Here is a 13855-nt window from a genome sequence, read left to right on the forward strand (position 1 = left end):
ACCTTACCTGTTCTCCATGAGTTCTCGAAGATGATTGCTAACTGTTCTGAGATTGCTTCAGCTAGTTCCTTAAATAACCTAGAATGAATTGCATGAGTCTCTACAGACTTGAATACATCTAATGTTTCTAAATATTCTTTAACTACTTCTTTCCCCATTATGCCTTGTGTCCCTTGTCGTTAATATCAATTGTGTTAGGCATCTAATCAGCTGTAGTCTATTTAATGAAGACTGAAGCAAATTAGGCATTCAGTACCTCAGGCTTCTTTGTCATCCAGTAATAGCAAAATCCCCCTCCCACAACTTTTTAATCTTTGGTGCACAGGAACTGGTGTATAGCCCATCAGAGTCGGATCTCGGCCGTTTATCTTCCAGGAGCCCAGAATGTCACAGCTGATATGCTCATCAGGCCCTTCTCTGAGGTCTACAAATGGGATTTGAACATTCAAATCCTTCGTGGGATATTCCAGAGGTGTGGACTCCCTGTTGCTGGATGTGGCAAATAGGTCCACCTCTGGAAGTGCTGCCTATTCTGCTCAAGAGGAGGCCTCTCTTTGGGAGATGCCTTTCTCTTTCCTTGGACAAAGGGCCTGTCCTACTAATTTCTTCCAACACCACTAACTATAAGAGTGATGAATAAGAACCCTGACCTCGTCCTGCCTGATATCCTCTTAGTATTTACCTGGCCAAGGCAAGCTTGGTATCTTTACCTGCTTCATCGGTTTCTCCAACCAGTGCTCAAGTTTCTGACTGCCTCCCATCTCCTCTCCCAGGATGTAGGTAATGTCCTTCACCCCAACCTAGGGGTCCTTTGTTTCCAAGCATGGCTCATAGATGGTTCATGGAATTAGTCTTCACCTGCTTTACAGGAATACAAGTATTACTAAACAGTAGAAGGAAGCAAACTCAAATTATTTACCTTCAGAAATAGAAAAGGTTTAATCACTTTTGTCACCATCACCGCCTCGTGCCTAAATCTTTTCTATTCTCAGCCATCTTGGATTATCTGCTGGATTTTTTTTTAAAAAATCAGGTTTATCAATTAGCTCTGTTAAGGTTCATCTGTTGCAATATCAGCATTTCATTCCCCACTAGAAGGGTTTTCTATGTTTGCTCCTCCTATATCCTTGAAATTTATTATGGGTCTGAATAATCTTTACCACCAGGTTAAGGGTCCTATTCGACTCTTGATGGCAGCCTGCCTTTTTATGGGACCTCCATTTGAACCTATGGTGACCTGCTCCTTACTTCACTTACCTATGTAGATGGCCTTTCTAGTAGCTATCACCTCAGTCTGCAGGGTTGGAGAAATTGGAGCATTGATAGTAGACTCCTCCCTCCCTTCCCCCTGCAATTCCAGAGTCTGAGATATGCGGAGCTGCTACATGGGCTTCAGTACATACCTTTTCTAAACATTATACTTTGGTCCATGCCGTTAGTTCTGGTGCTATACTGGGTTCTGCTGTACTGTCTTCAGCCATGGACTTGATTCTGAAGCTGCGTCTTTTCTGGGAGGATATTTCTCGGGAGTCGCCTGAAGTGGAGTACCCAAAGGGACGCTACTTGAAGAAGAAAAGGTTGCTCACCTTGTGCAGTAACTGGTACTTTGAGATGTGTCCCTATGGGTGCTCCACTACCTGCCCTCCTTCCTCTCTGCTTCTGATTGTTCTTGTTGCACATACAGATAGAAAAGGAACTGAGGGTGGTTTGCCAGCCCAGCCCTATATACCTTCAGAGCACAGCACGAGGGTGTATAGAGCGTATGTGTGGGCCAAATGGACACTGCTAATAAAAAATTTCTGATCAAGGACTTGCGGGGCACATGCACACCTGGAGTGGAGCACCTACAGGGACATGCATGTCTAAGAACCACAAAAACAACAAGGAGTCCGGTGTCAAATAAATAACAGATTTATTCGGGCATAAGCTTTCGTGGGTAAAAAACCCACTTCTTCAGATGCATGGAGTGAAAATTACAGATGCAGGCATTATTATACTAACACATGAAGAGAATGTGTCAGTATAATAATGATAAAGATTTTCTTCCTATAGGACCTTACCTACCAATTCTGAGTTTCCTTAAGTCAACTTATTTGATATCCATTGTCCTTATTCTGCTGCTCTCATTCCTTCCTTTCCTTAGAATCATGAAATCTGTCATTTTATGATCACTTTCACCCCAACTGCCTTCTACCTTCAGATTTGTTAGCAATTCCTTCCTGTTAGTCAGAATCAAGTCTAAAATCACTTTTCCTTGGTTACTTCCTCCACCTTTTGAAACAAGAAATTGTCTCCAATACATTTTAAGAATGTATTGGAGATTTTTTGGGGTTTTCCATATTGTTTTTCCAAAAGGTGTCCGGCTAGTTCAAGTCTCCCATTACTACCAGGTCTTGTATTTTTAGATATTTCTAGATATTTTGTTCTAGAAATGCCTGATCCTTGACCACTACCTCCTGATTTGGTGGTTTGTAGCAGACCCCTCCCATCATGCTGTCCCTATCTCTTCTGCCATGCCCCCCCCCAAATCATCAACACCTTTTATCTTTACCCAGCGACTTTCAGCTAGTTTGCCTCTCACCTCTTTTTAGACCTCAGAACAATAGTATATATTGATGTTTAATGCAATACTTGCTTCCTTTTTTCCCTATCTATCCCCTTCCTGAATAAGCAGTACCCTGCTACACCAGTAATCCAGGCATGTGAATTGTTCCACCAAGTCTCTGTGATGCCAATTAAGTCTTAATTTGGTTTGTGTATTAGGACTTCCAGTTCTTACTGTTTATTCTGCATACTCCTTGCATTTATATATGCACTGCTAAGATGTTAAGTAAATTCCTCCACTCATTGCCCTCTTGTTGCTCCAATGACCCTGTTACTTACATGTGCGTGCACACACGGCTCCAACTTCTAGCTCTTAGTCATCTTTTTTATATCTTTGGTCACCTGCCAGAGGGATGGATGAGCCTCCTCAATCTTTCCATAATGTCACTGATGTGGACTCCAAGCAGGCAGCACACCTCTCAGGACATCAGTCAGGTCGGTAGATGGAAGCCTCTGTCCCCCCTAGAAGGGATTCCCTGACACTAGCATCCTACGTCCCCTTCTCTTGTGTGTGGTGAGTGTGAGCCCCTATCATCCTTGAGGGTAGGTGGCTTCTCTTTCTCAGGGCTGCTCCTTATTGCCTGTTGCCCATACTGCATGCTGGTTCTGGACCTTGAAGGATGGGTCTCCGATGATGCAGAAAGTGTTGATATGAAAAGGTAATGATAAGCTATTTTTTTAAGTTGTGGGGATTAAAGTTCTCTTCAATAGAACAGATCCTGCCCACGCTATGCTGGATTCCCTACCATTCTCCACGGACGTGTCTTCATCCTGACCTGGAGGAATAGCCTGTTATGGTAAGAGTATAGTTCACTATCCATACCCATTGAGTGCTTGTCTCTAACACAGCCAACTCCAGCTATTTGTGGTGGAGTGTCTTATGATGTAGACTGTTATCCACTGGAAACTGGACTGAAACCCCCAAACTCATTTCACATAAGCTATTGAACAGCTATGGGATGGAAATGCATTTTTTTGTTGTGCTGGGCTGAATTTCAACTGGTGACTTGGAGATGAAAGGCTCCATATGCCACTACTACTACTGAGCAATCCAGCCCATTAGCGGCATGCCTTTAACTGTCCTGATAATATTCCCATGTAAAACTTTAACAACCAGAAGTCAGGTATGACAAAACCAATTCTCATTCAAGCAAAAACCCTTAGAAAGGGTATTGTGGGTCGTCTCAGTGTGAAATTTGCTTTGGAAAAAAATGAACTCTTAATTTTGAATGTCCGTGAACATTAGAAAGCATGAAAAAGCAGAGTTAATCACCCAAATGATCACTGCTTCCAGAACTGTAGCATTATATTATCAGGAAAGGGTAATAAACTTTATTCTGTCTATGGACTGCTGTGTAGAAACTGGTAAACTGTTATATCAGTAGTGTGGCTCTGAATTTTCACGTGAATGTATATTTAGCATTGTAACTTCACATAAATATATTTCTTTATCTAATGAGTTGTTTTTCACTCATTTCTAAAAGGCCATATAGTGAAAACTAGCCTCTATTTTGAAAAGCATCTCTTGAGGAGATTTTAAAGCCTTATCTACACATGAAGGCTATTCTGGAATAGCTTTGAGTGGAGTAACCATTTCTGAATAAAATCACATTTGTAGTGAAATAGAGTTCCACTCTAGAATAGCTGTGCTGGCCAATTTCCCTGTGTAAATAAGTCACAGAAGGGACCATATTAACAACTTTCTAGGAGGCAGAGGGGCGCTTATAAATGCACATATTCTAAAATAAGCTCAAATAATCATAATGTTGGTTTGTATATGCAGTTTTGAGAGGCAAAAAGAAATTGCTTCATTAAGTTTGTCAGCAATAAAAACCTGCTGCTGATCAGCTTTGTCCTTGTCCTGCAGTCACAAGGACGGGGCTGAAGGCTACGTTTTTTAGGACTCTGTGGGCTACAACTGGCCTTGGAGCCACACATTGAGCAATCGTTACTTAAACCTACAGAGCAATTACCTATAATATGCTTGAAGACAAGACCTTCCAATCTTGTAAAATTATTCTCCGTTGCTACTAGTGTCACTCTTAAAATACAATTACATCATTGCATCCTTCCAAAAACCAACACAACTGCATTTATCTTATTTGATCGCTGACCCATTTGAGTCCTGTGCGGCATCCTCCTTCACAAGAAGGAACACCTCTGAAAACGCAGCACTCATTATTTTGTGTAAATAGCTGTGGAGGTGTTTTAAAACACAATAGCAATAATAAATGCACTGGTGGGGACATGTGTTGCCCATTTGAGGGGAAAAAAGGTATTGATTGGCTTCTTTGTGTGTGTCGGCTGTCTCTGTGGAAAAGCGCAGGTGACTGGATTTTGTGGTTGTATAGCTAAAGTTAGTTTAAAGAGAGATTCCCTGTTGGGATTGGTGGAAAGCCAACTGTGAATAAAGCTGCCCTGCTTTAATCTTTTATGTACTGCACTTAAGTTTTATGTGATGGGTTCTCTCTCTCCCTATGCTTGTTTGGTGTATACTTTTCCAGTAGAAGTGCACTACACTGTCATGTATCTGTATTTGGAGAAGAATCACCAACATTATATTCTCAAGCCTCTCATTAATTGGGCATCTTGTTATTTTTGTGAATTAATTTAATGAACTGTCTCACTTTCTTTCTGCCTCCCAGATATGCCTAATGTTAGCACCAAAAAACATAAAATTTGAAAGACTATCAAGTATTATTGATAATTATCACCAGGGATCTTGCCTTGGAACTGAAGAAGCTTAAGGTCCTGTTTACACTAAAAATTTCAGTCAATACAAATTACTCTGGTATACAGCTGCTGACATCCGTGTATCACTCAGGCATCTGTGCACATTTGGCTGCTTGCGTCAGCACTGCACCTACTCATCAGCAGGGCCAGCTCTGGGGGGAGGAGGAGGGAACGGGTGGGAGAGAGAGAGAAGGAGGCGGCCAGGACTACAGCAGGGGCACTGCCACTTGGCCCCTCCTGCTGCGCTGCTGCCTGCCGCGAGGGCTCCGCTCCGGTCTGCGGGTAGGGAAGGAAGAGGACTGCCCTGCAGGGCGCTCTGGTTCTCCGCGCCGCCGCCCACAGAGCGGCCGGAGCGGAACAACAACAAAAAAAAGCGGCCATGCCGCCGTAGGATTGGGCAGAATGCCTCCTCGAACAATCTGCCGCCCCAAGTACCAGCTTGCTCAGCTGGTGCCTGGAGCCGGCCCTGCTCATCAGGAGTGCTTCTGCTGATGCAAAGTACGGTACACCATGGTTAGGTATCCCCGTGTGCCATGTGCCATTGTCCAGTGTGATGCCTTTGGGGAAATTTTCACAGTGTGTTGTGGGGTAGAAATGACTGGTGGGATTGCATCATAATGTAGTTTTTGAGATGATGAGCAGTGTCTGCAGAACTTTCAGATGTGAAAGGTCACCTTCCTGGATCTATGTGCCAAGCTCACCCCAGCCCTCCAATGCATGATACCAGAATGATAGCGGAGAAGCGAGTCGTGATTGGACTCTGGAATCTTGCAAAGCCATATTGTTACTGGTCTGTGGGAAGTCATTTTGGAGTTGGAAAATCCACAGTGGGAGCCATTGCCATGCAAGTGTGTAGGGCTATTAATTATCTCTGCCTATGCAGGACTGAGACTCTCGACAATATGCCAGACACGGTGGATGGATTTGCATCACATCGCTGTTTTGGCACCAGCCCACCTCACCATAGAGTACATCAACAGAAAGGGCTATTATTCTTTGATTATGCAAGTGCTGGTGGATCACTGGGGATGCTTCACTAGTATCGATGTGGGCTGTTGAGGGAAGGTGCATGAAGCTCACATCTTTAAGAAGGAAGGACTGTTCAGAAAACTGTGGGTTCAGACCTTCTTTCCTGACTGGAAATGCCAATTGTGATTCTGGGGGACCCTGCCTACCCCTTACTCCCCTGGCTTGTGAAGCTGTACACTGGCCACCTTCATAGCACCAAGGAAAGATCCAACTACTGGCTCAACAGGTGCAAAATGAATGTGCTTTTGATAGATTGAATGGACACTGGGGTGGTGGCGTTCACTCACTAGTTTGGATCTCAGTGATTATTGCTGCTTGTTGTGTTTTGCATAGTATTTGTGTGGCAAAGGGGGAAAAGCTGCTGCCAGGTTGGAGGGCAGAGGTGGACGGCATTTAAAGTCGGAGATAAGTGGTTGTGGGAGGCTTTGAAAGAACACTTTAACAGTCAGTCATAGTAGTGTTCTGTAGGCTGGGAGCTTTGGGTGTTGTTCGGAATTGAGTAGTGCTTGCTGTACACTTATAAATGCAGGTGTTGTCCTGAAGCCATTAACTATGTGGTGTGTGCCATATGTACATTTACAAGTACTGTTTGCTTTGAGTACCACTGTGCATTCTACGGTATGTATTGGGAACTAATAAAGATTATTTTATTCTCCAAAAATTGAACTTTATTGAGTGGGGAAAAACAGGGCAGAAAAACAGTATGCAAAAAACCACAGGCAATGAAATATAAATTAACAGTGTGGAACTTTAACACTGGAAAGGCAATAAACATTTCTGTCCATTTCAGTGCACGCATGTAGCTATGGCTACAATACACCAGCCGTGGTTCTCGCAAGTTAGTATATGTGAAGCTGTGGTTCCCTAGCATAGAGTGATGGGGTAATTACGTGCCCTGTGATGTCACATGGTATGTTGGAGGGTGTCGGTAGGGAGCAGCGACCATGGAGTTCTTCAAGGGCTGCAAAGGGTGGGAGTCTGGAATTTTTGGTCAACCAGCATTTGGGTTTGCAGCCTGAGAGGACCTGAAGGTGGCAATGTAGGAAAATGGGGCATTTTAATATCAGGAAGTGGAGTGAAACAGGACACTTAATTATAATAGAGCAGCTTGTATTCTGTGGGATTAATATTTTTAAGTGATCAATATTTATTATTGAATATTCCCTTTTGTCACTTGATATGGAGTTATTGTACCTTTATCAGCTAAAGATTTATCAGTTAAATTGTAATCTTGAAATGAGCCAAGAGTTTTAATGATCTTCTTGTATGTATAATGGAATTGCAGTGTTTAGGTTTCAGATTGGATAGATTTGCCATGGCGATGACTTAAGATAACATCAGCTTTCCTCTCCTTCATTATTATAACTTGGTGCAAGCTAACACTACATTAAGCAGCCAGGAAATGCTAAAGTTAAGGTTGACAGTGCTGCTATAATTCTGCCCCCTTGCATATCTGCATTAAGGCAATCTTGTATCAAGTGAATCACACTTCTTTCTTGCAATATAATAACCTTTCTACAATCTTGCATATCAAAGCCCATGTGAGTATGACTTTAAAGAGTGTTTACCTTGTGCATTTAACAGCATTTTGTGTATTCAGGTTCACTTTTTCTTATGTTGTTTGTGTGGATTCACAGTCCTCCATTAGATTGCTAATGGGAGAGAAACACAAATACACATTAAGAAAAATAATTTAACCTTTCACTCAGCAGAGGTGGGGAGAAAACCATTTTAAAACATTAGGAAAATGTGATTGTAAAACCACCAAAATAGTAGAGGGACTCCAGAACAGGTGTAATGATGGTACCTGAAAGTGCTTTTAATTAACTTTTTTTTTTTTAAATAAACTAGATTTCAAGAGGTCTGTGCTCATTTAAGGGCTTTATATTGACCCAGTTATTTATAACAAAACCTTAGCTGTAATTCAGGTGGAAGGCTTTTCCTAAAATTTCAAGGTATTTTATCAGTTCAGAAGACAATACCAACTGTTTAAAAACTTTTAGAATGTATACTACTGTATTAGCTATTGTGCATTAATTGCTCATTTTAAAGTTGGTCTTCACCCGAAAATAATGAAGAAATGCTTTTATAAAAATAAACTACTCCACATGCCTACTAGTCAAAGCTTAGTTGTCATTTTAAATTAACAAGGTAATAAAATGGACCCTTAAAAGAAAATGCATGTAGTACCAAAACTACAACTTTGGATCCCTTTTAATTTCTTTGAGACAGCTAAACCAGCTGAAGAAACTGTGGAGTATCCAGGCTATTTATACTGGCTTCCCAGCTTCTTCCTCCTGACTTATCTTCTTGTGGAGGGACTAGCCCTACAGTCTAGACTTAAACTAGAACTGTGAATTACAAATAAAACCAAAATTGAAGACACACCAAAAATGACTAGCACACTGAAGTCTATTCACTTGGCAAATTTTAATTTATTTAACTAAATTGAAGCTTTTAAAACTATATATATTTTTAAGAAACCACACAGATAGAAGATCCCCGAAAACAATGGAGGCAAGAACAAGAGCGAATGCTAAAAGACTATCTCATGGTAGCGCAGGATGCTCTCAGTACCCAGAAGGAGCTGTACCAGGTGAAAGAACAGAGACTAGCACTCGCCCTGGATGAGTATGTACGTCTGAATGATGCCTACAAAGAAAAATCAAGCTCTCGTACCAGCTGTAAGTACGTTAGAAATGTGTATGTTGTAACTCCTTTGAGCGTGCTCTGTAATGGCTCTTGTTCTGCAATTCAAAACTAGTCCTCAATGTTTTGAGCCCCTGGCTGTTTTTCCGACCGCTTTTCCACTTTTTGCCCCTTAAGGCAACTGTGTTCTGCTGCAGAGAGCTCTGGTCTGTCCAACACAGTTGAACTCCTACAGAAATTTGGGCCAGGCACTTGGCTCTGAAAGCTGTTCCTTCATGTGGTTTGCTGGAACCGAGATTAGGTGGGTTGGTGTTCTAAGGATCCAGGATCACTTGTTCCTTTTTGGCTTGCAGCCACCAGGTACTCAGTATGTAAATAGGTGGCAATGATAGATGGAGCAGTAGATTTCACTGCTTGCTGTTGGTAACCGTTTATTTTAATTTTTGCAAAATGTGTGCAGATATAAGGCATGGGGTTCAGTAAAAATAAGTGGGATCATTTTTTATTTAAATCCCCAAAACAAAGGAGGGAACCTGGTGGCCAAGTATAGTGTTTTTGAGAGGTCTGTGTTTGGGTTGTTGGCCAAATATCTTACTCCAGGATGGGTAGTGTTTAAAAAGCAGCAAGCTCAACTCCTGAAGAGAAGAGTAGTGAGTCTCAGGCTCTAGGGTTGCCAGGCATCCTGTTTTTGACTGGAATGTTAGCAGTCTGGTTGGCCGCCCGCAGCAGACTTCGCGCGGCTCCCGGGAAGTTGCTAGCATCTCCCTCTGGCTCCTAAGTGTAGGGGCAGCCAGGGAGGCTCTGCATGCTGCCCCCGCCCTGAGCGCTGGCTCCGCAGCTCCCATTGGCTGGGAACCATGTCCGATGGGAACTGCAGGGGCGACGCTTGCAGGCAGGGACAGCATGCGGAGCTGCCTGGCCGTGTCCCTGCCTAGGAGCAAGAGGGAGATACCTGCAGCTTCCCGGGAGCCACCTGAGGAAAGCGCTATCCAGAACCCCAACCCCCTGCCCCAGCCCTGAGCCCCCTGCTGCACTCTGAACCCCTTAGCCCCAGCCTGGAGCCCCCTCCTGCACTCTGAACCCCTCATCCCACACCCCCAGCCCAGAGCCCCTTCCTGCACCCTTAACCCCTCATTTCTGGCCCCCATGAGGGGGGCCAAAACCCCCGGCCCTATCCCGGAGCCCCCTTCCACACTCTGAACCCCTCATCTCTGGCCCCACCCCAGAGCCCGCATCCCCAGCTGGAGCCCTCCCCCTCACCCCCCCCCAGCATCCCAACCCCCTGCCCCAGCTGAGTGAAAATGAGCAAGTGAATGAGGGTGGGGGAGAGTGAACAAGGGAGGGGGGATGGAGGGGGGGCCTCAGGGAAGGACTGAGCAGAGGGAGGGCAAGCAAGGGTGGGGGAGAACAAGTGATGGGGGGGGGGAATGGAGTGAGTGGCAGGTGGGGCCTCGGGGAAGGGTGGAGCAGGGGCAGAGCAAGGGTATTCAGTTTTCTGCAAATAGAAAGTTGGCAACTCTAGTCTCAGCCAGCTGAATAAACCCACCTTCCAGAAAACCTATTTGTTGTGAGAGCTCCTTGAGCTCTGAAGATTCCTTCCCTCACAAAGTGTGCTGCCCAGCTAGAAGAATGGTGGCCAGGCGTTGAAAGCAGGGGGAAATGGGGACTTGCCTTGGGTTCCATCCTAGACAAAGAGTTTCTCCTCCCTTAAATTTTTGAACTCATCCAAATGATGGTAGCAAAAGTAGAAGAAAATGTGTTGAGTATTCATTAATTATTTTCACACAGATGCTGACTGTACTGTAATAAGAGGTATACGTTAAAAAAGTAATATCCATTTTATTTGCACTGTTATATTAACCTCATAGTTTTAGTGCTAAGTGAACTCTTCAAGATTTATGGTTGAAAGTAGTAAAATATTTTTCTTTTCTTTTCTTAAAATAAGTATTCTCAGGCTCCTCATCCAGCACAAAATATGACCCTGACATTCTGAAGGCGGAAATCTCCACTACAAGATTAAGGGTGAGAATGCTTAATTTAGTTCCACTGGAATTCTGTACATAAAGTTTGTGACTGCAGTGTGCTGAGCTTGGGCTAGCAGAGATTCAGATTTAGGCCTTTTGCATCCAGACATTGAAACCATCTAGCATTCCGGCTAAACGCTACTCAAGCATTTTAATTAAACTGTTAGCCAAATCATCCTAAAAACCAATCCAATTAATTTTTAAAGGGAACACCGTTAACTTTGAGAAATATATTCATTGGTTTAAATATGCCTCATAACTAATTTCACCCAGAAAATAATTCAATAATTGATTGATTCCTTTTTAAAGGCGAAAGCTGGGAGAAGAGAGGGAGAAATCCTTTAAAAATGCCTAGTATGTGGATCAACACCCTGTGCTTAATTTAAAATGAGATCCTTTTATTTCTAAAATCAACTTTTGGGCTCTCACAGCAGAATTGGTTTTAAATTTGTAATGACCAGGATAATTTGGGACTTGTTTTAATCTGCAGATACAAAGTATTGAACATAAGTGTGCTTCTGTACACAACTACTAAAAGATTTCTGCATATTATAGGCATTGGATTTGGTTATCTTTTTAATAATATGAAAAATAAATAGGTTGATTTATAGCTTGCTCTCTCATGAATTAACCTTAAATAAGGGGGGAAATGATGTAGAATAAACTTAAAATCTAAGTCGGAAGAGGGAGTTCTGTTATGTGAACTGTGTCAAACACTGCATTTTGTGCAGTTTGGGTTCTCCATTTGGTATTGAATTATTTGTCTAGTCAAAACCTGCTCAGGTTGGAAATACAGCACCTTCATATGCTTGGTGCTTGAATCGGTCCTAGGGATATATAGGTTCTGTGTGCATAGAATTTACACAAGAGGTGCTGGTTATAGAGCTTTCAACGTCCCCTGCTGGACAATTCCTAGCATTTACAGCAGCCCCAAAGTCACGTCTCCTCTTTATATGTAGTCCAAATCACAATTAGGGTTATCAACAGCCAGTATTTGAGAAGTAGTATGACATCACACGTTTAACTTATTTTTCCAAATTAACATTTAACACACACACCATACTGCAGTACATTTGCTTCCCAGGTCATGCACACCCTTCCCCCTCTCCTACCCAGGTTCATTATTGCCAGTTACTTAATTTTTAGGGAGTGGGCTGGCCAGCAGATTACAGAACATATTTCAGAGGCAAGTTTCAGGAACCCTTGAAGAGGAGGGAGCCCTCTGAGAAGAGGGATTTAAGCCTGTAGGAGAGGCTAACAGGATGACAAGGCCAGGGATGGGAGAAGAACAAATGTGATGGGGAGGGCAAATGATTGCCTCTACATGAGGATGGCTCCCTTTAGGAATGGCTAAGGAATTTAACCATATTTATTTCCAGAAGACTGGCAGAAAGGTAATGTTGTACCAATATTTAAAAAGGTGAAACAGGATGACCTGGGTAATTATAGGCCTGTCAGTCTGATGATTCCAAGCAAGAGAATGGAGCAGCTGATACGGGACTGGATTAATAGAGAATTAGAGGAGGGTAACATAATTGTCAGTCACCATGGGTTTATGGAAAATAGATCTATCAAACTAACTGGAGATCTTTTTTTGATGTGAACACAGGTTTGGTTGATAAAGGTAATAGTGTTGATGTAATATACTTGGACTTCTGTGAGGTGTTTTGACTTAATACTGCATGACATTTTAAGTAAAAAAAAAAAAAACTTGATATAAAATTAACATGGCACACATTAAATGGAATAAAAGCTGGCTGATAGGTCTCAAAATGTAATTGTAAGCAGGGAATCGTCATCAAATAGGTGTGTTTCCAGTGGGGTCCCATGGGATTGGTTCTTGGCCTTACACTAGATAACGTTTTATATTTTAATTATTTGTAAGAAAACATTAAGTCATCACTGATAAAGTTTGTAGATGACAACAATTGGGGTACTGGTAAATAATAGAGGACAGATTGCTTGGTAAACTGGAGGCAAGCAAACAATGTGTATTTTAATATGGCTAAATGTAAATGTATACATCTAGGAACAAAAATGTGAGCCATACTTAAAGGATGAGGGACTGTATGCTGGGAAGCAGTGACTCTGAAAAAGATTTGGAGGTCATGGTGGATAATCAGCTTAACACGCGCTCCCAGTGCGATGCTATAGTCAAGAGAGCTAATGCCATCCATGGATGCATAAACGGGGAACCTCAAGTAGGAATAGAGCTTACTTTACCTCTGTATTTGACACTGGTGCGACCACTGCTGTGTCCAGATCTGGTGCCCATAATTCAAGAAAGATGTTGATAAATTGGACAGGGTTTAGAGAAGCATCATATGAATGTTTATATAGGGTTACCATACGTCCGGATTTTCCCGGACATGTCCGGCTTTTGGGGGCTCAAATCCCCGTCCGGGGGGAAATCCCCAAAAGCCGGGCATGTCCGGGAAAATCGGGAGGCTCGGCGGGGGCCTCTTTGTGCGGGGCCGGGGGCATGGTGCCGGGCCGGGCCCGCGGAGTTGGGAGCCGGGATCCAGCCCGCGGGGCTGGGAGCCGGGGAGCCGCCGGCCCGCGGGGCTGGGAGCCGGGCCGGGGTCGGGGAGCCGGGCTGGGAGCCGGGAGCCGGCCCGGGGCCGGGGAGCTGGGAGCCGGGCCGGGGTCGGGGAGCCGGGCTGGGAGCCGGGAGCCGGCCCGCGGGGCTGGGAGCCGGGCCGGGGTCGGGGAGCTGGGAGCCGGGCCGCGGCGCTGGAAGCCGGGAGCCGGCCCGCGGTCGGGGAGCCGGGCTGGGAGCCGGGAGCCGGCCCGCGGGGCTGGGAGCCGGGCCGGGG

The 13855-nt window shown here is 43.9% G+C and overlaps 1 protein-coding gene across 1 annotated transcript in view; it reads left to right on the forward strand.

Moving 5' to 3' along the window:
* Positions 1 to 13855, forward strand: part of WWC2 (WW and C2 domain containing 2) — a gene marked incomplete in the record, with an annotated part of 165696 nt that overhangs the window by 70924 nt on the left and 80917 nt on the right. Inside the window, 2 exon segments of the mRNA XM_034770785.1 lie at positions 8847 to 9050; positions 10961 to 11037. Of these exon segments, the coding sequence (XP_034626676.1) occupies positions 8847 to 9050; positions 10961 to 11037 (281 nt within the window).

The sequence above is a fragment of the Trachemys scripta genome, chromosome 5, assembly GCF_013100865.1.
Source record: "Trachemys scripta elegans isolate TJP31775 chromosome 5, CAS_Tse_1.0, whole genome shotgun sequence".
NCBI classification, from domain to species: Eukaryota; Metazoa; Chordata; order Testudines; family Emydidae; genus Trachemys; species Trachemys scripta.